General features: G+C 36.9%; 1 protein-coding gene across 1 annotated transcript; it reads left to right on the top strand.

Annotated features, from left to right (window-relative positions):
* The first annotated feature begins 1,138 nt into the window (after positions 1–1,138).
* Positions 1,139–18,013, top strand: LOC145781305 (alpha-amylase A-like). The gene is made up of 14 exons (XM_082593086.1): positions 1,139–1,323; positions 1,646–1,755; positions 2,267–2,349; positions 3,892–4,028; positions 4,392–4,452; positions 4,626–4,814; positions 8,666–8,760; positions 8,990–9,119; positions 9,481–9,556; positions 12,106–12,236; positions 13,579–13,761; positions 14,786–14,911; positions 15,807–15,988; positions 17,037–18,013. The coding sequence occupies exons 1-14, from the start codon at positions 1,156–1,158 to the stop codon at positions 17,154–17,156; spliced, it is 1,791 nt and encodes a 596-aa protein (XP_082449212.1). The 5' UTR covers positions 1,139–1,155; the 3' UTR covers positions 17,157–18,013.
* The last annotated feature ends 8,093 nt before the right edge of the window (positions 18,014–26,106 follow it).

Below are 26,106 nucleotides of genomic sequence, written 5' to 3'. Positions count from 1 at the left end.
AGAATCTAGTTTAGTTGTATAAACACAGTAATTTTGTTTCAAGAAAATATGTGTCGTTATTATCACAGGATACACGTCGAAGCAGCACCGATAACACAACAAACAAAAGGAAGCGGCTGCTCAACAAGAAGAGTTTATACTTTAATGTGTGCTTTTTTTCACGTAGGCCTATCTGAACAATGCTAGTTTAACTCTTTTTTTAATTTGTCTATATAACCAAGGTATTTAGCTGTTTCTTCGCAATATGCTCTGATGAAGCGCATCAGTAGCCCATCTTACAGTGGTTGCATCTCAATGCGTAATGTGGAAGTGCATTGAATACAACCGATAGATAGTTGTCATATTTTTCTCAAGACGAGATAAGGATAAAGTTACAAAAAATGTCATCTGTCACAAAACTGTATATTTTAAGTGTTTACAATTCAGTAACGAAAGTTTTGTTAAAAAAAAAAATAGCTTGATTGTGACTTACAGAGCAATATCATAAAGTTTAAATTCACTTTTCAGCTTTTTTTAAGATATAACTTTAAAAGTTTTTTTTTTTCTGTCTCATGTGAAAACACAAGAATCCACTTTTAGGTTAATCCTTAAAAAACTTCATTGTACTTGTATTACTTCATATTTCATCTTTATCTGTAAAATAGTCTTGAATTTTTATATGAAATATATAACTAATAGAGAAATAAAACAAAGTAACTTCAGCGGGTTTAACATGATGTATTACATACAAATATAACATGTTATATTTTTGTATGTTATGTTTGTGCATGTAATGTACAAATATGTATTTGTGTATGTAATGCAGGGGCGCAACAAAGTACATTATTACTCGAATCCATTTCATTACTCAGTGCCAAGCAGGAATGAGATTTAGTTCCATTTTTAAAAAGTCTTTTGTATGACTCGACGACGTATCGAACTCATGCCTACCGATTCAAAGGCGGACGCACTAACCACTAAGCCACCGAGCCGGTTGTTTATATTATTTATACACACCTAGCCTTCACCGAACTGAGAAGTAGATTAGCTTATCGTAAAATCAAAAGAGGCGGGAGTTGTAAATGCATAATTTGCATAAAATAAAACATTTGTGGATAAGCATTTTTTTTTTTAATTAACTACTTTTAAAAAGGAAAATTATATTTTAAATACAACATGCACGTGGTTATTTTCGTGGCGCTGATTGGTTCAGCTCTGGGGCAATGGGACCCTAATTTTGCTCCAGGAAGAGCTGGCATTGTTCATCTCTTTGAATGGCACTGGGACACCATTGCGAATGAATGTGAAACGTTTCTCGGACCGAATATGTTTGCAGGTGTTCAGGTGTGTAACTTTGAAAAAACAGACGAACGTATAAAGAGAAACTTATTGTCGGCAGTAAACGTTTATTCATTTTTTTAATTGTAGACAATGTTATACTTTAATCTCATTTTCAACTTTTCAAATTTTCTTGCCTGTTCATGCAAAATTTAAGAACTTACGCAAAATAAACAAATCAACAAACTAAAAAATATTTAAGCGTCTCGAAAAAACAACGCTCAGCTGTAAAAACGAAAAATGAAACTTTTACTTGATGTGTTTAATTTAAAGTTTAGATAAGTTATTTAGTTAACACAGTTTAGATTGTTTTGAACATTTTTTTCAGATATCACCACCAAACGAAAACCGTATAGTTGAGGGTCGGCCTTGGTGGGAAAGATACCAACCGGTGTCGTACATTGTTGGAACTCGATCAGGAGACAGATCTTCATTCCAGTAAGTAACCAATTACAAAGCCCGTTGCGGTTTGTAGCAGAAATATTGACTAAAAATGAGCTATCTCTATTTTTTTATTGTGATATATTTTGGCTGGAGAGCGTAGAAATGTAACAATTATAACACATGATCAAGTAAAAACGCGTGTGCATGCCAAAATGTGCAATGTGCATGCTTATCCGTAGTGGGTAGCAGAAATTAAAAGGACATTACAATAATTTATGCTAATCCGTGCTTTGTTTTTCCTGATTGGTCAACAAAGCAAAACAGTGTAAAAAAAAACTTTCATCCGTCGTAAAGCACCAGTTGGTAAATCTTTAGTTTGTTTTGGCTTTTCCTTGTCCAATAGGCTATGTAGACAGCAGCTCAGTATACTGTAAATCAGTCAATAACTTATGTTTACCGTTTAAATTTATTGTTTAAATTTCTTTAAAATGTTTATGTTGAAGAACAAATGCCTGGCTACCGTTTTTCATTAATCGATTCCAGTATCTGAATATTACTTTTATAGGAGCATGGTGGACAGGTGCAATGCTGTAGGAGTCCGCATTTATGTGGATGCTGTCATCAACCACATGTGCAGAGGTGGTTCAGGTAAAAAAACATCTATATTAGTCAGCTTGTCAATCTTACTCATATATTACAATTGAAAATGCACAAACAACAAAATAACACACAAAAATATATTTAGTACGTTTTGAACTTGGCATCCTTGAGAAATTCAAAAGGAGAGAAATAAAAACTGTTCGATAATAATCGAATTAATTTTGTGTAGCGCAAATGTGTAAGCAAAATATATGTTAGTGAGAAGCTTTTATAAATTTATCTCACCATGAATAGCCTACTGATTAGCCTATCACCGATGAAGCCACCAAAAATTCTGCAGCCTAATCGCAAATTTAGACCAAGCAAATTAGAGCAAAAACAAGTAGTGACCTAATCACGTAGCCTTACAAACAAAAGATGTGACAAAAATATAAACAAATATCTGGTTGTCGGTTTTTTGAACTTTAATTGAAAATACCATCATTAATTCATTTGTCATAACAAAAACAAGATCATACGAAAGAAATACAGAGAGAGCTACATGGGCAGCACGATGCGCCCACTCCACTCCCACCTGAGCTCAGATAAAACTTTGGTCTTTTTTTTCTTTGATCATCTTTGATCGTCAACAACAGTGCCTCGCCGACTTAAATTTTACAATCATTGCCAGAGAAAACGACGCGGTACAATTGCGCTTCAAAGAGGCCATTTTCATAAGTAGGCTAGACAGAGTCCAATCCAGACAACAAATCGGTCATTGTTACATTGATTTTGCATGTAAAAATGGCCGATTTTGCTATCTGGGAAAACTCAACAATCGTGCCGAAAGGGAAGTCACCTAATCTTAATCAACTAATTCAACAAGATTTCACAGCAATAACGCCTAACAACACAGAAACTCAACAGACAGCAGCCTCAAGCCAAACAAAAGAGCCGCATAAAACAACCAACTTGCTGCCTTCAACACCATTTGTCATAGCTCCAGCTCAGTGGCCGAGTGGTTTCGCCTTCGGCTCTGGTGCTGGTAGATCTGAGATCGATTCCAGGTCGGGTCAAACCGAAGACTTTAAAAACGGTACCGATTGTGTTCTTTCTTGTGTAACGCAGTAAGAACGAGTCGGGTAATAATGTGATAACATCGTAAAACCAGATATAAAATTAAATATGAGCCCTGTCGCTAAAAGACCTTAGCTGTTGTAGAGCGACAATAAATAAAACCATGACATTATTATTATTATTATTTGTCATAGCACATGACCAGGAAACTGTGTTTCGAAAGCTAGTGCAATTCGCTATTACCACAGCTAACTCGCAGCACCAGACTAAACCAGATCGTTAATATCTACATTGTGTAGTAACAAAAAAAGTCAGTATATTCGTAACGTATAATATACTGCATCGGAAGAAGTGTGGGCTGCTCGGTGGCGTTAGTAGAATGCTTAAAATTATGCAGGTCGTGTAAAGAATGTTTGTACGGTAACCGTAAAGCCCAAAATTGAAAACGTGAAATGTAATAAGCCCTAATCGCGATATGTGTCACGGTATTTCACACACCTACTTTTTTGCATCACAGTTTTCATGACTTTACAGGCATTGGAACAGCTGGTAGTTTTTTCAATACAAAATCAGAAGTGTTTGAAGGAGTCCCATATTCTTCTCTTGACTTTAATGATGGTAGATGCCATACTGCGTCTGGAGATATTGAAAATTATCAAGACCCCAATCAGGTATGAATGTGCAAGTTTTTTCAAAGGCAAGTTCTTATCTGGTTGCGTTAATAGGGTCAAAGAGTATAAGAGCAACACTAACTACTAGTATTTATTGGTATGTTATTTATTTAAGTGTGAGCCAAAAAGTTAGTAGGCTAAGTATTCCAATCACACTTCGTATAAAACACGTGTAATTTTTTTAAATATTCCTAATTTAATTTTAAACGTTTAAAAATATTTTCATTCTCTTTTTGCTGTCGAGAGGAACTTTTACTAGTATTGATAAATTTTTTGATCTTGTTGTATTCGTTCAGATTATATTGTGTATTTAATTAAAGCGAATTATATGTTACATACGATATGATACCTTGTTTGTCTCAGGTACGAAATTGCAGACTACAACAGCTGCTGGATCTCAACCATGGATCACAATATGTGCGAGGTAAGACAATTACTCATCAAGTTAAGTGGTGTCGAAATTTTCAGAATAAATATCGATTTCAGCCGAAAAACATGTGGACAAGTGACTTGAAAACTAGATTGAGTTTATTACGATAGGTGTAGAATAGATAGGTCAAGAGGTACAACTACTTTGAATTTATTTTTCCATTTTAGGAAAGATTGTCGAATTCATGGATGATATGACCTCAATGGGAGTGGCCGGATTCAGAGTGGACGCTTGCAAGCATATGTGGCCAGGCGACTTGGAAGCCATGTTCTCGTCTCTACGCAATCTCTCAACTGACAAAGGATTTTCAGCCGGAAGCAGACCATTTATATTCCAAGAAGTTATTGATCAAGGAGGTACATTATACTATAAAGCATTCGTAGTTATTACTCTGAGTCCATGGATTTCTTGATTGTCTACTGTAGGTTAGAAGAAAAGAGATTGCTACTGCAATTTTTGCAATTGTAATTGTAAATGCAATTGTAATTGTAATTTTTTGCAATTGTAATTGTAATTGTAAATGCAATTTCTTTTTAAGGAACAGTAGATTACCAAAGTTTAAGCATCCAAAATAACACTGTGTAATATGGCAACATATTACTTAGGGATACTTTTTGAAGCTTAAGAGTCTGCAGGCTTTATAGCATGCACTTTTGGAAGTAGGCTACATATGCTTTACAAGCACTGCATGAAAAGGGTTGCTTTGTTGATTGATTTGATTTTAATCCTCGGACTGGGAAAGCTTCTTTGAGAGCTTGATCTTAGCAGTTTTGCATACATGTAGATTGTAGAAGCTTTGAACCACTGACGTAGGCCCGTGTCACCGAGATTGACAGAGTGAAGTTTCCACTTGTTGCTAAAGTGTTGTTGCAGAAAAATTATTTCATCTACTTGGTGCTCTGAACGGAGGGCAGTCCTGATATGTGTTGCTCAAGCGCACACCACGAGAGCCGAACCAGCCCCGCTTGACCTTAAGTCTGACGCCATAATTAATTAATTAAGCAAACTAAGCAGCTGCTGCACGGGGACTCACTACGCCAAAGAAGAAAAACAAAAACAGTGCGATTGTTTTCGGCCATGCATGATCCAGCCTTTAGCTACCAAGTATTTGAAAGATTGATGAACTGTACATCTAATATGAACAATGCAAGAAAAGTAATGACGAAAATAGAAACAAAAGTACAACAAATGATGATTTTATCAAAAATATGCAACAGATATCAGTATTTTCTGACAAAATACTGAACCCCTCTAGCTGCTACTAAATTTATCACCTTATGCATGTAACCTACTTGTTATGCAATTTATTCTCCAGCAACAACTTTCAGAAGCATTCATTTGTATTCTGTATCATCACTGAACAAACGTTTAAGCAAACCTAGCAGTTATCCGTGATTGGACGTTGTTTTTTAATTAAATACATTACAGACATACAAAACAAAGTAACTTCAATGGGTTTATTACATGCATATCTTATCTTTATCACACAAAAAATACTACATATCTGAAATAAACTTTTAAATGATTTACACACGTACTTGTGTCCTTATCGGGAACTACATTACCTTTGCAATAGTAAGAATTAGAAGATAAATTTGACAAATTCGACTATGCACAATAACTGCAAATACTAGTACTCCGAACTGAACTGCACAAACTCAACAAGTGGTACAAGAATAATTACGAGTAAATATATGTACCAGCAGGGCTGGATTTCAGCCGGAACGGTCCGGAACGCCACTCCGGAAGCTCGATCAAAAAGTTGACTTGTCCGAAACGGCGCTCCGGAGGCTCAAATATTTTATGCTCTCATTATTTTATGCTCTTATTACGCTTTGCCCTGTTCAGAGTAGCGTTAAGATGGTGTTTGTAATTTGTATCCTTCATCTGATCCGTTATTGTGCAACCTTGAGGCAGCTTGTTCAGGCAGACTTTGGGAAAAAATTCCCAGAGTCTTCAAAATTTGATAACGTCACTAAAATCCATTTCAATTTCATCGAGCGAGTGTGAGCGCGGGTTTTAACAAAAGAACCTCGTACTGACATCTGACCGTGCTTCTCTACACACTGTAACTGTTTCAAGTTTACTCTTTATACGAATGGTCGGTTGGGCGGTTCTCTACTGAGAAAGTTTTCACCAGCGAAGTAGGTTATGTTGGATACTACTTGCGCCGGGGACGCGACTCGACAATAGAAACCCGAAATCGCCAAAGGTCTTATGGTTTTGAATACGATGGTCTTGAAAAATCGTGGAACTTGTGACTTTTTGTGTTATTGTTTCACTAAAATACGAATATTTGCATTGAACAACGTTATATCATCTATAGCAGTGGTTTTTAACCAGGGTTCCGCGGAACCCTAAGGTTCCGCTAGTAAGTCTAGGGGTTCCGCCAGTTTACATTCAAATCCGAGAGTCTATTTTATTATTAGCCTATTACTGTATATGCATATTGTTTAAATATAATCAAATATTGATTAGGGTTACCACTATTAATAAATTTGCTACACTTTAACACGTTCGCTGCGATCCCGAATTTTTGTTGTTTTCTTGTGGTGCGATTACCTTTAACTTTCTGCTTTCCGCCAAATTTCGTCGACATGTTTTCTTTGCTTCAAGGAGTTCTTATTAATCAAAAGATGTTTTTTGAATAAGGCAATTAAATTATTAAACAGGGTTCCTCGAGCTTTTAGAGTGTTTCATTGGGTTACGTTCCACCAAAAAGGTTGAAAACCATTGATCTATATAGACTATGATGCGGTACTTACTTTAGCAACGCTTTAAAGACGTAGGCTACATCAAGTGTGTTGTTTCAATGTCTTATAAGGGCATATTTCTGAATCTCTTCTACGGCACCTACCGCATTTGGAAAGTAAAAAACTAACATTCCGGAAGCTAATCTTCTGGAAATCCACCACTGTGTACCAGATTGCACAATCAGGGCCGTTGAAAGGATAACTTTTGAGCTGGTACCAAACAGATCATTGGGCCCCAAATCCAGAAAACGGCACTGCCGTACATCTAAAGAATACTTGGTGGTTTCTTCATGTTCGGAGGCCTCTTTGGAATGGTTATGGAAACATCATCTCGGGCTCTGGTCCAAAAGTACTCCATGGACCCATCTGTTAACACTATTAAGCATAATGCATCAATGAATTATGAATCTGAGTAGTAGTAGCCTAGCAGTAGTTTCGTTTGGCGTTTTCACACTTGAAACTTGTCTTTCAGCCAGTTTTTAAATATGTTTTCGCATTGGTAAACTGTGTTGAAACCACCGGATAGTGCAGTCCATGGACAGTTTAAAATCAATTGATCAACGGTTTGCCTGCTTCTTTCGCAATTTGAACAGATTGGTGTGTTTTGATGGCCCCATCGACTAAGAGTGGTAGCAGGTCGGGCATGACCGGGTAAAATTGTATTATAACTGATCCATTCAATTCTGTTATATGTCAAGAAACCTGGGAGGGGTAACATTAGATCGTCGGTAATGTCTCCACCCTATGGTCAAAATTTTTGTTCAATAGCCTATTGTTTCCATTTATGATTTAGATTCTTGGTTGTTTGGTTGAAAAAGGAATGAAGTGATTTTAGTCAGTGAGTGTTCGGTTTTTATTGGATTATGTTTTGTAATGGTGAGTTGTTCCAAGTATTGCCAGCTTCTTGAAGTTTTCAATTTCTTCTCTTAAATGTGGTGGAGAAATTCAGTTCATTGTGGGTAGCCATTGTATTGGGGTCAATTTGAGCCATCCGGTGATTGTTCGCAGTTTTCAGTAAGATGTCACACCGGCAGAAATTTTGCAGATAATTGTATTAAGTTCAAAAAGTTGCTGTTAGAAACAAGTGTTTTTATTGAAAGGAAATGAAAAAAATTTATTAAATATAATAAAAGCAAAGCGTAACCAAGACAAAGAGCTTTATGTTAAAAAAATATATTTCACAACAAATTTTATCATACTGCAATTCTGTTCTTTATTACTCTTGGAATAATTGCCAAATCTTTTTGTTTCAAATTCACAACGAAACCAAACTTCTTATAAGAACAAGACGAACGGTTTTATGTCAGAAAAACAAAATATTTTGAATTTTTGAAACATTTTCATATCCAACAAGCTCTACACTCAACACAAGTCACAAGTCACAGATGACACAAGGTGACAACACAAGTGACAGGTCACTTTTCCTTAAAAAATATTTTGTAATTGTGCTTTAGGAGAACCGATAACAGCTAGTCAATACTTCAAAATTGGTCGTGTAACAGAATTCAAGTATGGACTCAACTTGGGAAATAATAAAGATAAGATTCAAGTAAGATTACGAAACAAAAAATATCTTGTGCAATATTTTTGAGAACATTTCAAAATTTGTTTAACATTTTAACACTTTTTCATGAAAGTGAATTAGTGTTAACAAAATATATGTAAGTCGTTCTTTGGAAGGTAGAAAGCATTTTCTGAATTCAAAGCCTGTGACTTGCAAAAGTTTCAACTTTACCATATAATCACGTCATCATTGACCAACCATGTTAAATGCGCAGTACTTATATAACTTTGGACAAGCATGGGGGATGATGCCGGATGGCAATGCTGTTGTCTTCATCAACAACCACGACAACCAGAGAGGACACGGTGGAGGAGGAGGAATTGTCACGTTTGAGGACTTTTACAGTAGACCTATAGCATTTTTTTCAACATAGGCTATTTGACTACTGAGTGATCCTAAAATCGAACGATGTCTTCAAAGACAAACACTAGCTGTTTCATAATATAAATAATAATTTCTGTAAATTTTATATGTGTCTTGGTAAATAGGATGAAAAATCTATGTAGTAGCCTACAAGGCTTATTTATTTTCATATGCGATTACAACAGAAAGTAGAGTAGTTGTTTATTTCTTACTCTTCAAATGAAGAAAGTCACTTTCAAAATCGAATGCACTTTATTTGGGTTGAATTTTACTTTGCTTTCGTAGAAAACATCAATTTCTGCTTAAGCGGAGTTGCGATTTTCAGCTTTTATTTCATCGCAGATCTGAAAATTCTGACTGCTTTTATGATGGCTTGGCCATATGGTGTTCCTAGAATTATGTCTAGCTATCATTTCAGGTAAGTTTTTCATGTCACAAGAACAAACGCTTAATTCCTATAGTATTATGATTAAGCCAACAGATTGGAAATTGAAACATGATGACTGACATCAAATTGAGTTATGTTATTAATATTTAATAAGGCATGATGAAGGCATGATTGCAAATAAATTATAAGTAATTATTTGTATCCCTTCATCCCTATCAAAACTGATGAAAAAATGAACAATGAAGAAGTTCACAGATCAACAAGATTTTGGACTTGATAGAAATAGGTTGCGCTTTTAGGTGAAATTTTGGATGTTACAGACTACAGTAGGCTATAATTTTCTTTTTAAACTATGTCTGTTTTAGGCTTTGGCGTTCATGCAGGATTTAAATTAGGAACTTTTATAATTCGATACCTGGTGAACTTGTTAATTCTATATTTCATAAATTATGGCCTTTGTTTTTCATTAGTCTACTTTTACAAGCAATATAAGTAGTATAGAAAGTATGATCCAACAAGTAAATGTAATAACCCAAAGTAATAATCTGCAATGGGACAATATTGTGTGCACATTTTTATGGATCCAGAATATTTTTTTTGGGACGATATTGTGAGCATATTTTTTTCAAGCCCCCGCACATTGGACATTTGAACTTCCTGCGCATTGTGAGCTGATTTTTTTGGGACAATATTGTGTGCACATTTTTTCACGTCCTCACACATTGGACATTTGAACTTCCTCCGCATTGTGAGAGGATTTTTTTTGGGACAATATTGTGAGCATATTTTTCTCGATTTATCATTTGTTGATCGCATGACATCACTCTACCTTTTTTTACTCTGATGTTTGTATATAAACACGAAAGAAATACTTGCTAAAATACATGCAGAAAAATGTCGTATCATGAGCTTAAAAGAATGTCTTATGAAAAGCTTCAGCGTGTGATGAGAGGGGATGATGATCTTCAAAAAGGTTTTTTCCCTCAACACTTCAAACCGATTGATAGTGATGATGAAGATAGCGAAAATGAACCCGACAGCCCAAGGTATATTATCCCTCTAGATAGCTCAACCCCTAAAGGTCAAGGTGCTTTTGAAAGGTTCGAACTATCCGATCGCGAAAGATGCATTCCACCTCTACCCACCCTCTTTGATCCCTTCTTAGCCCCTTCTCCAATATTTAATGTGGACGAAAGTGCTGAAGAAGCTGATTCGATTCCTCTTCAAGAAAACATCGAAGTCCCCCTTCAAACCGGTGATGAATGGGATACAAGGAGATGTGAGCATCGAGGATGTGACGCCCAATGCCTCTGCGAGATTTTTGACTTGTTTGAGGAGGTTGAAACTCCACCTCAATCCTCACCAGATTTGTTTAGTGATGAATTTCGTTAATTAATCGTGTCAATAAATAACTAAAATTAAGCAATTTCACAATTACGAAAACAATCAAACTCACTTGTGAAACCTATGCTCATGCCGATTTCTTGACACTACTTGCGAAAACGTCTTTGCACAAAACCTACAAGCAAAACGAATGCTTCTATGTTTTCGCATATGCAACCATCTTCCAGTCTTTGACTTGAATTGGGCATGACATATTTCACAATTATACATTTTCTATGTTTTTCTTATCAACCTGAAAAAATATTCAGCTCATAATCGAAATAGTAGACATAACTTCCTGCTAGTTCAAACAGTACTTTTCATAACTCGACTGGCTCCTCAAGCATAAACCTCATAAACTTTGGTGCGAACTCTGACTAGCCTGCAGTTAAAGCTATTGAGGATAACAATGTGACGTCATGAGCAAGTATTTCTTTCGTGTTTATACACAAACATCAGAGTAAAAAAAAAGTAGAGTGATGTCATGCGATTAACAAATGATAAATCGAGAAAAATATGCTCACAATATTGTCCCAAAAAAATCCGCTCACAATGCGCAGTAAGTTCAAATGTCCAATGTGCGAGGGCTTGAAAAAAATATGCTCATAATATCGTCCCAAAAAAAATATTCTGGATCCATAAAAATGTGCACACAATATTGTCCCATTGCAGATTATTACTTTGGGTTATTACATTTACTTGTTGGATCATACTTTCTATACTACTAATATATGCCATAACAAAAAGTTCTTGATTTTTTTTTCAATTGCAATTTTATTTTTTTATTTTAATTTCAACTGCAATAAAACTTAGATCCTTAGCTTTTGTCTATCGTTCTGCAAACATCGAAGTATTATCCATACCCTACCCTAAGTAAGCTATGCTGTATTTGTATTAACCCTGTATAGGCCTACGTCCATAAATCCGAATTAAGGAACTAGCCATTTTCATTGCTGGTTCATATTGCTTCTTCGTAGCCTTCTGCATTATAAGGTTATCAAGGCAATAACATCATTCAAGTGTTGACATTTTACGACCACAACATTAACAAACAACTACACAGATAGAAGCAAGAAGTACTTTTCTGCTACTGAATGGAGTGATATTTTTACGTATAGTAGCCTACAAATTCTACATCTAAATATTTTAAAAGCATTTCTGAAGCTTAGTCTATCTAATTTATTTGTGTGTTTCAGCAACACCGATGCAGGGCCACCACCAAATCAACGAAGCGTGAATGCTGATGGGAGTTGTGGAAATGGCTGGGTCTGCGAACATCGCTGGAGACAAATCAAGAATATGGCAGCCTTCGCAGCAGCAGCGGCAGGTTAACAGCTTTCGTTTAATGCTAATGTTAACGGATCAACTTTTTTTAATAGTTTTTACTTTTTTTTATTGTGTAAATAATCCTTCTTCAAGGATCGACATAGTTGTTGAAGCTGTTGGAACTTAGGCGGGCGGCGTAGATGTCGCCCGCCAGAGTTTATTGCCCATAGTTGGTGGAATTCGGGCGACATTGATGTTAAAGCTGATAGAGTGACTTGCGGTTTGCTTATGCCTATCTGCCTCCATTATGCGAGCTAGCTAAAAACCGAGACTCATGAAAATAGATAATTAATCCATGTTAATGCGCAATTTGCTGTAAGAGAAGATGGCGATTGAATATATCTGCCTCCTTGCAGTTGCTTGCTAATTCTTCTTTTTGCGTTTGAGAGAATTTCTCTCGTTGGACACCGCGGCCGAGGGTTTATCCTTTTATCACCCCGGGTGGCCTGTGAGTTGCGGTCTCTGATTGTTGTCATTCGCTGCATAAATTTGAATTACCAGGACTCACCACGAGGAGATTGGCAACATGAGTCCCTGCTTGCCAATGATAACAAGATACGTGTGTGATATAGGGCCTAAGTGCAATACTAATACTCGCGTACAATCGATGATTTAATCTTGCCGTACTGCCTCAATGTTATTATTGTTATTTTAGCCCGAGTAGCGGTGGCGGGTAGCGCGCTACTTTTAAAGTCGCGGATGCCCATTTTTGGTTATTTGTTTGGTTTCCATTTGTAACGTAAATTAAAATCGATTTTGGTTTGCATAAAAAGCCTGCAAAGTAAAAAAGCTGCATAAAAACTTTAAAAGATGTTCATGAACCAAATTTAGGCAACGAAAACAATTACAACAACCTATTCATTTAAACTTAATTAGGTATGGTCCGTATGGAGATATTTAACTGATGCTAACTTAAACGACGTTTAACTGGTATTATTTTAAAAGCGTAACGGCGGAATGGCACAGCGGTAGGATTTGGCTTTCCAATAATGCAAACCTGGTTCGACACCCGGCTTAAGCTGGTTGTTGATAAATACTATACTCACTTCCATCCTGGGTGTAATAAATGGGATAGGCGTAATTGTGGAAGGAAAACCGACTTAATGAAGGAAACTGCTTTCGTCAATGCCGAAAGATTAGTGTGATGAGATTCTTATCTTCTCGAAGATCAGCGACTGAGTGTGGGATCACCCCATAGTAAAAGCAATGCTGCTGCAGTACGTATAACACTATAGTTATTGTTATTTCACTATAGTTATAACAATGTAGTTATAGTTATTGTTAAAATATTATCACTATGCATTGTACAAAAATAAAATCGCATTTTTACATTCCATTTTCAGGTCAGCCTGTGTCTAATTGGAGATCACCGCAAAACAATCAAATAGCTTTCTCTCGCGGAAATAAAGCTTTCCTTGCCATAAATAAAGCCGGGGTCGTTATGAGAGGCGCTTACGCCACAAGCATGCCTTCGGGAGCGTATTGTAATGTCATTGGGGGCAATTTTGATAACAACGCTTGTACAGGTAAGCTAAGCCAATAGCCTCCGGTTTAACTAGTTTTGTAGGTTACATCAGAGGTAGTGACATGTAGGCTAGTTGAGAGTGAGTTATGCTAACCCAGTCAGCAAATCAAGTTTTTTACTTAAAGTTAAATAGGATTGATTATGACTGCTAAAAACGACTATGACAATTGTCTCTGGTTTAGTTACAGTAGGTTATACATTAGAAGTCAAATGTAGTTGTGAATGAGTTATGCTAATCCCAATCAGAGAAACGTTTTCTATTAGATTGATTCAATGTATGCAGACCTTAAATAAATGTCAAGAAAGACTGATTTGCTTGCTAGGAGGCTACATTTTCAAGGCAAAATAAAAGCAAAACAAGTCAAAGTTTTACAAAGAGAGTAGCTTTCTCCCTTGTCTGCTCCGTCCTTATATGTTCTCATATTAATCAAAAAAGCCCAAAATGAAGATAGCCTTCTTAACTCGTGTCCAGCAATGATCAATTATTATTGTTTTTTTAATGTTAACACAATCAGGCCGGCCATTGATACAGCATTAAAATTGTAGCATGCTACAAGCTTTGCATGCTGTTCTTCACTTAAATTGCAATTAGGCTGTCTCTAATTTTACTTTACGTGTAAGGACCATTTGGTTGACGAGTTGCATAACAAACAACTGACTAGAACTCTTGTAAAGTATTCTTCAAAAACACTAAGAGATGCCATGCCTAAGCAAATTAGCCTCCGATATACCAAAAATATTAGGAGTTGAATTGATGCTGCGCTGGGAATCTACCATACGCAAAACGCTTCAAGAGCGAGATCCAATGAAAAGCAGTTGATTCGTATCCTTCACTGACTTACATTATATTAGCCTAGTCTAAAGAAATTTTTATCAGTAAGTCCCCAACATGTCGTCCGAGATTTAAATTTACAGTCTATAGTCCGAATTACTAAACCAAGATGGTCTTGGCATCCTGTGTGTATCTTTGTATCACAAATAAAGTTACATAATCCATCATTGAATTCTTTTTTCTGCTTTAACAGGTTCTTGCATCACAGTTGATGAAAATGAATACGCTAACATTAACATCAGTCCAAGCGATGATCCATTCGTCGCTATTCACGTGAACGCGCCATGCAATTGCCCATCTGGTGATTGCAGCTCTTCAGGTAACGTTGCTCCTTCAAACGATTAAAGCTTTCAAAATTTTCATGCTTAAAACCAACCAAGGAACGGCGTCTTGCCGTTCAACTACCAGCTCAGTGGCCGAGTGGTAATCACCTTCGGTTCTGGTGCTGGCAGATCTGACATTGATTTCAGTTCGGATCAAACCGAAGACTTTAAAATGAGTAGACCTACCGATTGTGTTCTTGCATAAGGCAGTAAGAAAAAGTCGGGTAATAACGTGAAGACATCGTAAACCTGACATAAAATGAAAGATGAGCACTGCCGCTGAAAGATTTTAGCAGTTTGTAGAACGACAATAAACAAAACCATGGCATTGTTACTGCCAATACACTTCGTGCTGGTAACCTTATAGAACTTCTTCTCGTTCATTCATCAGTCGTTATCTCCGCCTGCGGCAGATTGCGCATCAACATGGCTTATTTGCTTCCAAGAGTGGCGATTTTGAGCCAACTCGCCCAGTGTCGTCAAGTGGAGTCCGGTCCATGATTGAATGTTATCTTGCCATCGTTTTGGTTGTCTGCCACGTTTTCTTTTTCCTTCTACTTTGCCTTCTGTGCAAACTTTGCTGATTCCGAATTGTGATCTTTTAGTGTGGCCGAACAGTTTTAAAACTTTTGATTTTATTATTGCTGCAATTGGATGTAGTTTTGTCATAGTTAGAAGATCTTCTATTTTTGTGTGATCAAGTAACCTTTTGTTGGTCATGCTTCTCATGATGTGATTTTGGAAGGTAGTGAGTTTTTTCATTGTTGATTGCTTCTCGTTACCTACGTGTAATAGCCTATAGTTTGTTTTTTTTAACTGTTACAACTAAAATTCATTAGTATAAGCCTACAGTATGATATGGTGGATTGCTGAATTATTTTACCTTTCCAGGAGAATGCAGTAGCTGTCTCAGCTGCACAAAGAAAGTTGACTGTGGACAATTGGAGACCACTCAGTCGCAATGTGAAAGTTCGGGTTGTCTCTGGTGCCCAGATAACTCTGGTGGTGATGATCCGTGGTGCATTTATAAAAGTGGCTCAACAGCTGACGGATCTGCATCTTGTTCAGTTAATGTAAGCTAAACATGATAGCCCTCTATGCCTATAGTTTTTTTAAGATGTGATGTCATGACAATGCAATGAAAGCAATTTTTGTAAAACTTCCAACTTTCTTTGGTTTAGGGTCTCTTTAAAATTAAAGCAATTAGATATAATTTCAACCAACAAGATTTGCTTTTTTTTTATGATCAAAAATACTATAAAATTGATTTATGGTTACACTCAGCCCTCTGCATGCCTTGAAAGAGGTCGATTACCTTTAAGCACAGCTCTGACTTATCAATAGGCTATCAGTCTGTTTTCCTGAAGCTAGTGCAGCGTATCCTACATGGCCAATGGCCACGCAGTATCATCAATTGGTAAAAGCGGTCTGGCTGTTGCCTATGGATGAGAATAATTTGAACATAAAGAAAGGTAGTGCGGTATTTAACACAATCTCTAATCTCTATGTGAAGGAAACAAAAGTAAATTTGATTAAAAGTTTCACGCAAAGACCTACTCGTGGACGACACGGTAATAGCATCTGGACTGGAATCCAAACGCTAGATCCCATCTTGCACGGTCAACAAGATTGTGCCATATCAGCAGTTTTAACGCCAAATTTTAGAAATTTGAGCGTTTTTTAATGCGTTTAGCAGGATACTTTAACTTTGGCTTTTTGATATATTTTTGGCATTTTTTAATTTTTTTTTTCAACATTGTAAATAATTTAAAAAACTCTGTTTTATCAATGCCTATTTACAAAACATCACGTTTGAAAAGGCAATTTTTTTCCGAATCTTCATAATGTTTTTCATAATCTTGCAATTTGGGATGATTTTGTCAACAGCATTATTACTACCATAGCTTAAGATGTTGCGACCATGCCATTTTTAATTTGAAAATGTGTAAAAAAAAAGTCAAGTTTCTAAAATTTGGCGTTAAAACCACCAATCCTGTTTACTATGCAACCCTGTTTGCCGTACAAGATGAGGTCTAGCGTTTGGCTTTCAGTCCAGATGCTACTATAGCGACATCCATGACCTACTATACACCTGGCAAGACGAATGAGATTTATTTTCAGGATTCCTCAAAGCAAGATTGCGGCTACATTGGAAGTGACCAAGAAAGCTGCGAAAACTCGGGCTGCTGTTGGGCTGAATCGACATCGTCTGGCATACCATGGTGTTTCTATCGCGCATAATCAACAAACCGATGATTAAAGTTGAAAACATGTAACCCAAAGAAATAAAACTGTAACAACGTTACAAACATCATTAAATTGCTATACAGTTAAGTTAATGATACATTAGTCAGGCGATTGATTGAAAATATTATAGCTTTGCAGGCTCCAAAATTACCGTCATAGGATGTCTATGTGCAATGTGCATGGCCGTTAGGCGTTAAGTGTAATGATTTGGGTCCGGTATAATTTAGAGTCCTAAAAAACAAAACGTCGTCTCAAAGAAAAATAAATTATCACTTTATCAATGAAAATGGAAGTTTTCCACATAAATGATGGACTTGCCCAAAAAAGACTTGGAATGAATGCAAACGCATTCTGTCCTTAGGATTCAAAAGTAATGCTGTGTGTTTTTTACTGCAAAACATCCAAATCAGCCACCCAAACATCCCAATTTGAAGTCTACAGTCATCCTATGGACGCTCTGTCAAGACTATGCTACTGCTTACGTGACCTATGATAAGCCTAAGTTCAGCCTACTTCAAAGCAATTTGTTGCAATTGTGAGTTTTAAACCATGGTTGCTCCAATACGAAGTTTAGAATGTTTTGTCATTTTCAGGATTGTACATTATTGTAGTTTTGTTGTTCTATTTTACAGGATGATAATATCTATTGAAACTTAAGCGTTTACTACTGTAGCCTACTTTCGCTTTTGTGGGATCCCGACAAAATGTCCAATTCATTCTTGTCAAAACAGGCCCAGGTGTTATACTGAAAGAAAAATTGATTTCATTGTTTTTGCTGAAAACGATATATATTGTGTTGCATTCTGTCTCATGTTTCGCAACAGTTTTTCAATACAGTTTTGTCAAATCTGTCCTGGAGTGAAGTTTCCATAGATTCCTCGGTGTTGTGATGTGTCCACTCGTCAGAGAGCAAGCACGTTCTTTCCTTTGCGACAAGGAGAGATGCCTTCGGTCCTTGAACTTGTAGACCCTGTTCTGCATTATCTGGGAAGCGTCAGCATCATCAGAAACGGGACACTGACGAAGAGGTTCGCTGAACTCCTAGTGAGGTTATTGATCCTCCATGCTTTTTGGCTTGAGTGTGAGGTCGAGCTTTGTTCAAGCTTTTTAGTCCCTGGTCCCCAGTAACCTTAATAGAAACTGATTGGTTTCTTCGGGTTCCATAGGAAGGCAAGATAGTTTGTAGCAGCCCAGTCATCCAGCAGCCTTCTGCGCTGCTTATGTTGTAGCCCCAGTCAGAAAGATGCAGTTGAAGTCGCCAGCATAGAAGCTGGGGGTGGGAAGCATTGAAAGGGACGATTGCAAATTTGAAAGGGGGCTTGTAACCTATATATTACAAATGTTTCAGCCTGAGATGCATAGATCTCCAGTCACACATCATCGCCATCCACTTTTCGTTTTAAGCCTGTAGTCATTGCACTGGCCGAGTACCGCAGTGCGTGCATCCACTCCAATTGTCTTCGTCCAATAGCTCACTTGTTCGACTGAAGAAACCACAAAATTATGCTACGCTTGTTCGACTCCCGAGGTGTGCGTTTGTGCAACGCATTTTAAAAATACTACTGTGTAAGTTATTCAGCTGCTCTTATTGGATGGAGTTATTCACAAACAACAACATTTTAACAATCCGAAACTTCATTCTGTCAAACTTTGGGACCGGGCTTGCGCTATTGATTCAAGCATCTACAAGTCGCCCACTGTATATTTTGTAGCGAGCGTAGAGTATTGTGGTCCAACCGCGGCCCGCTCATAAACACTAAACAGCCGTCAGTGTGAAGATGTCATTCCTGGCCGCAGTAGTGGCGAGGAATGATTGGAGCACATAGCCTACAGTAGTCTCTAATTCTTCATGCGCGAGTATATTTCAATCATTCAACTCTAAGCGGGAAAGGTGTGGTAGGCCTACAGTAAAACATAGTAGGCTACGGTTTCAACAAACTGTGTGACTCACAAGCTTGTGTTTGTGATGAACCTCAACCAGCACAGCACATCATATATCACTGTCCAGTGTTTCGACCTGCATAGCATATAGATCTCACAAATAGTTCCTTCGAGAGAAATCAGGACTGGTCTGGAAACAATACTAAAAATGTGCTAAAAAGAAAACATTTTCTGCAAAAATAAAAACAACGAATTGGTATCATGTTTTGCATCATGTGTCTTGACTGAACTTGACTTACTTTCCTTAGCAATAAATTGAACTCCTTTAAAGTTTCCATTTTAACTGCTTCTTCTTCTTCTTCTGGCTTTATTACCGCTTAAATGGGGTCGCCGGTGCAGATCGAAGTCCTCCACATAACTCTGTCAGCAACATCATCCTCCTTCACTCCCACTATTTCCATATTTTCTTTCATACAATCTCTCCATCTTCTTTTCGGCTTTCGCTTTCTTTAATTAACTTCCAATTGTCTTATTCTTCTTCGACATTCAATCATTCATTCATTTTATTTTTCGTCATTAACGCGTCCGGGACGAAAAAGATACTAATTACAAAAATCGATAGGCTATAGACCTACCAGCACGTTAATGAACGGAAATAGGTGGCAACATCTTGAAAAGTTTAAAACACGCATGAATGGAAAATCATGTAGTAGGCTACAGTATATGTCAGTAGTTAGCACGGCCACAAAACCAAAAAAAAAAAAAATATCAAAAGAGAAAACAAAAACAGAGAGAAGCACACATGTAGTAATGAATGACAGCCTAATGAAAAATGTTGTGGATTGAATTTGCCAGTTCCAATATTGATGTGGATAAGCAGTCATAATAATAATAATAGGATGGAGAAAGAAAAACCGGACATAAAAGAAACCCATCCTCAGGCAAAAGCCTGTTTCGATGTGGCCTAGGAGAGCAGGTGTTGAGCTCTTTCTATGGTCAGACTGCACATCACACATAATCTTTGTCTCTCCTTCGGACGTAACCCAACCATTTTAAGGGTGTCTCTCTCAGCTTGTTTTCCACGTCTCCGACTTGCATTCGTTTTCTGATGATTTCATTTATTACTCTGTTCTGCTTTGTCAAACCCAGAGACCATCGCAATATTAGCCTATAATTTTTGCCACTTGCACTTTCTCTTCTTGTATTTTCGTTAGGGCTAGCGTTTATATCCCATACAATACAAAACTGCAGGTGTTACCATCGTTTTATAAAATTGCCCCATTCAGCTTTTCTGGCATCTTTCCGGCATACATAACTCCTGATTTTTCTTCCACGTTGCCCATTCTGCCTTGCATCTCTTTGTCACAGGTCTGTCTGTCGCTCGTTCCGTTCTCATGAACTGTCGAACCAAGATATTTGAGTTCTGATACTTGTTTCACCGCTTTTCTTTGTAGTTGTATTTGTAAAGCTTCCATTTAGAAAAAATGTCGATATGAAAAAAATTCTTTTAATAAGAAAATCAATAAACATTACTCGACTACACTTGCGGCGAAATCGACATTGTTGCTCACTATTTTGTCTAGAAAAAATTATAGCATATCATCATCATCAACAGTATCATAGCTGATGCGGCCTTTGATGAACTAGATGCTCAGTTCGTAAATTTTTCCAGTGTTCCCTTTGTCGCGCAGTGTCCCAAAGTGTTCTTGGTTGGCTGATTGATGTATTGAAATTGGATATAAATGTTGTTCGTTGTCTGCCACGAGCACGATTCCCGAGAAGGCGGCCGCTTAGACAGAGATTTTCGAAATCTTCTTTTCTGATAATGTGACCGAGAAATTTGAGTTGCCTTTGAGTTATGTTGTTCAATAGTTCCTTATCTTGATGTACCTGGTTTAAAACTTCTGCATTTGTGATGTGATCAGTATATGAAATCCTGAGCATTCTTCTGTAAAACCACATTTCAGCTGCTTCAATGTTACGCCTAGTTTCTGTGTTGAAGGTCCATGTTTCACAACCACACTGGAGAACAGACCACACTAACACTTTGAGAAGTCGCACCTTCAGAAGAATAGAAAGCTTGCGATCCAATAGAATAGGTCGTAGGTCGTAGTCTATTAAAAGCGTCTTTAGCTAGGCCTATTCTAGCATATAGTCATATAGTCATTGCATATAGTCAGGTGTGCAGGTGTGCACACTGCACATATCATATGCCACTTTAACCAGAGTTTAAAAATGTTGAAAAATGCATATAACTTATAGTAGCCTATACTGCTGCATATACCCGCCACTGGTATAGGTGGCTGGGGAATCCTTGACCAGGTGATCTACTTCTCAAATGTTGGATTCTCTGTGTATAGGCACCAAAGCTGCCCAGAGCTCAGTGGCGTAGCAACGCAATATGCCGCCCTTGGATTTTTGCACGAAACGCCGCCCCTACCCCCCTTGACACCGTCGTAAAAGCTAATTAAAATTCCACACGACAGAAGAATTAAAGCAGTTTTGTTTAATATATTTAAAAGTTCAAAATAAAACCACTTCTTACTCAGACAGCTGAAGGATTCTTTGTCTCCTTTAATTACTCTAATCGCTGGCTTGAATGGCCCTTCTTTATTCTGAAACTTTTCGGGCTTTAGTTTGATTCTCAACTCTCATGTTATGAGTTAATGTTTCTGGCCAAATAGTCACATCGTTATGAGAATAATAGATATCATCTGTTTTATCTTGATCTGACAGTGTTTCATTCACAGGCTTTCAATGATCACTTTGTTATTGTTTTGCTCGAGGTATAGCCTACACTTCTTCTTCCGTCTCAATTTGAGGTACCGTAGAGATATACTGTGCGAATCTCTCCTGTTTTTTTAGCATAGGCAATTTTAACGAACTTCGAAATGACTCCTTCATTCTTTTTAGTTCCTCTTCTCTAGCTTTCTTTTTCTTTTTAAAAAATCTTCACTTTCTTTTACTCTCGTCATAGTTAAAAATTAACTTAAAAAAATTGCAACTTAAATCTTGTTCTGGAATCTTTCTGCAGCACATTGGTTAAAAACAATAACCATATTTGCAAATTTGCTGAGTTAAGCTAAGTGATCTATTTCAGACCTGAAACTTTAAACCTTTCACTAATCTAACCCATCTTCACACATGAAGATGGAGGAATCCCCTCTATCTACCACAGACAGATAGTAAAGGTGGCAGTTGACTCGATGACCTCACGGTCTATTCCTGTCTCCTCCCGAAAGTGAAATAAACATTTCGTTTGACCCCAATGAAATGTAGTCCAAAAAACCAATCTCTCATACGAAAGAAGAAGAAGTGAAATAAACTTAAAACTATCTGAACTTAACTACCGTACCAAAGCTAAATTGACTGAGCAATGCTATAGCTTACAAGTTACAACCGACATTCTATCATTACTTCAAAAGCATGAATATCATTAAACCGTCACAAATACCACATGGTGAGGCACAATCTAAAAAGTTGCAAATTAGTTTATAGGCATAGGCTAACTTCTTTAATTTTTTGGCTTCACTTAGATCAATGTTCATCTAGGTCGTTTAAGTCTGAGTCTCTCCGAGAATAAATTAATGTGACTGTCTTTGTTTGTTTAAACTTTAAAACGTTATCACATTTTGCGCCCCTCTAGCAACGTGCCGCCCCTGGATTTATCCACAAGATCCAATGGGTAGTTACGCCACTGCGGCAGAGCTCTCTACCTTTGTAGTGTTGATGATCCTGCAAGCTGTTATTCATTCTTGTCTGTTTGTTGTGTGGAATCCTAAAAGAGCCGATGTTGGGCTAATGATGACGTCTCCTACCTTTGACGAGTCTGCGTGCAAGTAATAGTTCCATTCATGTTGTGAATCGACATTGTTGTAACTGGAAATTTAGTACGGTACAGATGGAGAAAAAAATTGTAAATACACAATACAGGCAATGAAAATAGCTCAACAAAGTATTCAATCCATTCCAGACCTTTTTATAGTGGAGCGTAAACAATTTTTTACTAATTTCAGTGTGCTCAAACCACGTATTCAATTCATAATAATCGTTGAATTTATCTATTAACGTAAAAAACTCTCAAAGCAACAAAAATATTTGATATGAAGACATGCACTGGTTGCCGCAAATGGGGATGTTTCCTGAATTTCTGCCTCATAAGCAAGAAGAGGAAGAACAAACACAAACTGAATCCAAAAGGAATAATGTCACCAAAACGTCACCAGATGAACAAAACAGGATGAAGGTCCATGCTGACCAGAGCCGAGTGAACGCCATCTTGGACTCCCCCCCCCCCCCCCTAAATCTACTAGTGGGTCTCTATGCTTAGTATATTCCCTTAAAAATAGGACCAGACAGTGTTTAGGGCGGAAAACTCTTTCAATCTAGTTTCGAGAGTTTGCTTTTTTGTACCAAAGACAGGATACAACAATACAGCCAGTGATAGGCACTATCGGCGATAATTTATCGGCGATGATTATCGGCGATAAATTTTTATCGCTTATCGTTATCGCTCAATTATTTTTTCAGTTATTGTTTATCGTTATCGCCAAAGGCAATATTTGATTATCGCCGATAATTAATCGCCGATAAATTTTATTTCGGATCAACGCACAAGTGGTAAGACCATGAAAAGTTATGTTTTTACTAGCCACCTAGTTAATGAAACTAAAATTAAAACCAGTTCTTCTTCAGTGCCTGAAGTGTATGTGCACAGGTCGTTGTCAAGGGAGAGGGCACGCCCCCTGCAGCGACGGCCCTGACAACACAATAATTTTTAGAGTTGCAAATTGCAATGCAATGAAATGCATGCAACAAGTCTCTTGTTGTTTTGCTGCAATCGGCAATCGCGAGTGAATTTTACAATTAAAATGTAAGCTCACAGACAGTACAGATTCCTTTGAAGCGAAGCGAAAGAAATTGGCAAGTGGTTTGTGAAAGTGTCGCAATACGAGGCCGCTTTCACATCGGAAACATGGTCTTTCGAGCCACCTCACGATCAACTATTTTATTCTTGTGTTTTCTTTTTTCGTTGGAAGTGTTAGTTTTTAGTAATTGTAGTAAAAAAAAGTAAAATCCCTCTCGTCAAAACATGAAACTTAATGTTTTAAGCGCATTAAATCTTTAGATGAGTAGATTAACTAAAACTGCAAGAACTTACCTTGAGACGTGCGGTTACGTCACAAACTCAGTTTAAAAGACAAAATTCACACACAATAACAACACAAGATCGGTTATAGACTATAAGATCGATTTTTTCTAGCTTGGCGATATAACTTTAATCCAAAAATAATAACCAAATTCGTAAGTGCCATTGAACTTATAAAGTTAACCCATTTGTGCCGAAAGTGAAAGTACTTAAAAAATTTTTCGAAAAATTTAAATATTGCATAATTATGACCTAAAGAACATATCACATTATTTTTTTCCTAATTGTGTTTGTACTTTTTGAGAAAAAAATCGTCCTATATATAAGACGCTAGGCAAATCCGTTATCAAATTTCACAAGTTTCTTGTGCGTAATGCTTGCGTTATTACATTTTACTTATCGCTCAAAGTGATAAATGGGAAATGTCTTGTTCATGTCTTGTCATGTCATTATTGTCATCGAGCATTTTATTGAAATGAAAGTTCAAAAAATATGAAGATGAAAATTAGCAAAGTAACACAATATCACTGAAACAAGTCATTGCGGAATATGATATTGCTTGAAGCATTTGACATGCAGACCGACATCACATTTTTTGCATCTTGTAGTAGTTTTTGCATGACAATAGGCGCATCGAGTTGCGTGGTAAAATTATGCTAAATACAGTATAACCTTTCTCATTTACCTATGCGACCTAGCCTACCTCAATCAAATATTTTTATTCCCACTAATACAGTGCCTATATTGTAAATCTTATCTCAACAACTCAGCGTTTTGCCATTGCTTTAATGAAGGTGTTTACAAAGAAAACAAAAAAAATTATCTGAAATTATCAGTAAATTACGATAATTATGTTATTGTTCTTAAACAAACACGACTAATTTGACAAGCTTGATGGATTTCACAGTATGCACATTTTTACTACCAATAACGTTTAAGATTACTGATAAATTTTCAAGCATTTTGCGTTTTTTTTAAATTTTTTCAATTATTGCTGACTTTGCTGTAAACAGCCCTGCAGAAAGCAAAATACAAAGTTTGGAATTTTTTATGGTATTTTCATTTGATTTAATTATTTTTCCTACTGCACGTAAGCGGCAGTGTAACTCAATTGATAAAAGCATCCAACTGGTATCTGAAGGTATAATTATAAGCACGGCGGTTACCTCAGTGGTTTGATTCTGGATCAAGAAGTTGAAGATTTGATACCTACTGCCGCTGTTGCGATTCTATTCATGCATAACTTACAAAAAGTTTTGTCCCTTTACAGTAGGTATATTATGTTCGATTTTTCGGCATGTTGATGAAAACAGTTCGTGCTGCATGGGATGGGGCAACGCTAATCAAGAAAAATAATTTATCGTTATCGGACATTATCGACGATAATTTATCGCTTATCGTTATCGCTTAACTTTTTTTTGATTTATCGTTTATCGTTATCGCTTTAGGCATGTTTCGTTTATCGATTATCGTTATCGCTTAACTGAAAAATGAGTTATCGCGCCCAACACTGAATACAGCAGGGTTGAACATTATAACAATACAAGTTATTTTTTACAAATTTACAAATAGCTTAAACAGTAGAACATTTTCGACTTAACTTAAGCCCTCATCAGGAATCTGAAAATATTTATAAAAATGCAATAAATTTCAACTTCTTGAAGGTTAGCTAACTGACTATAAGCATCAAGAAATACGCAGCGATTGAAAGCAATAGTGTGGAAACAGACAGAGCGGAAAACTAATTAGGCTACATTAGGAAGAAAAGGCAGCTACAAAGGATAACTACAAAAGAATTTGCACCACAGGGTAAGTGATTGATTGATTGAATCTTTATCCTCGGACTGGGAAAGCTTCTTGCAGAGCTTAATCCTGGCAGTTTCGCATACTTGTAGAGGCTTTGAATCACTGACG

The sequence above is a fragment of the Aplidium turbinatum genome, chromosome 1, assembly GCF_918807975.1.
Source record: "Aplidium turbinatum chromosome 1, kaAplTurb1.1, whole genome shotgun sequence".
Lineage (NCBI taxonomy): Eukaryota > Metazoa > Chordata > Ascidiacea > Aplousobranchia > Polyclinidae > Aplidium > Aplidium turbinatum.
Note: the sequence above shows the minus strand (reverse complement) of the source record. Positions and strands in the feature narration are given on the sequence as shown.

Bases quoted from the DNA above. Each gene is read 5' to 3' on its own strand.
- LOC145781305 (XM_082593086.1), top strand. From the start codon at position 1,156: ATGCACGTGGTTATTTTCGTGGCGCTGATTGGTTCAGCTCTGGGGCAA. The intron at 1,324-1,645 runs GTGTGTAACTTT...CATTTTTTTCAG, and splicing joins ATATGTTTGCAGGTGTTCAG to ATATCACCACCAAACGAAAA. The intron at 8,761-8,989 runs GTAAGATTACGA...TTAAATGCGCAG, and splicing joins ATAATAAAGATAAGATTCAA to TACTTATATAACTTTGGACA.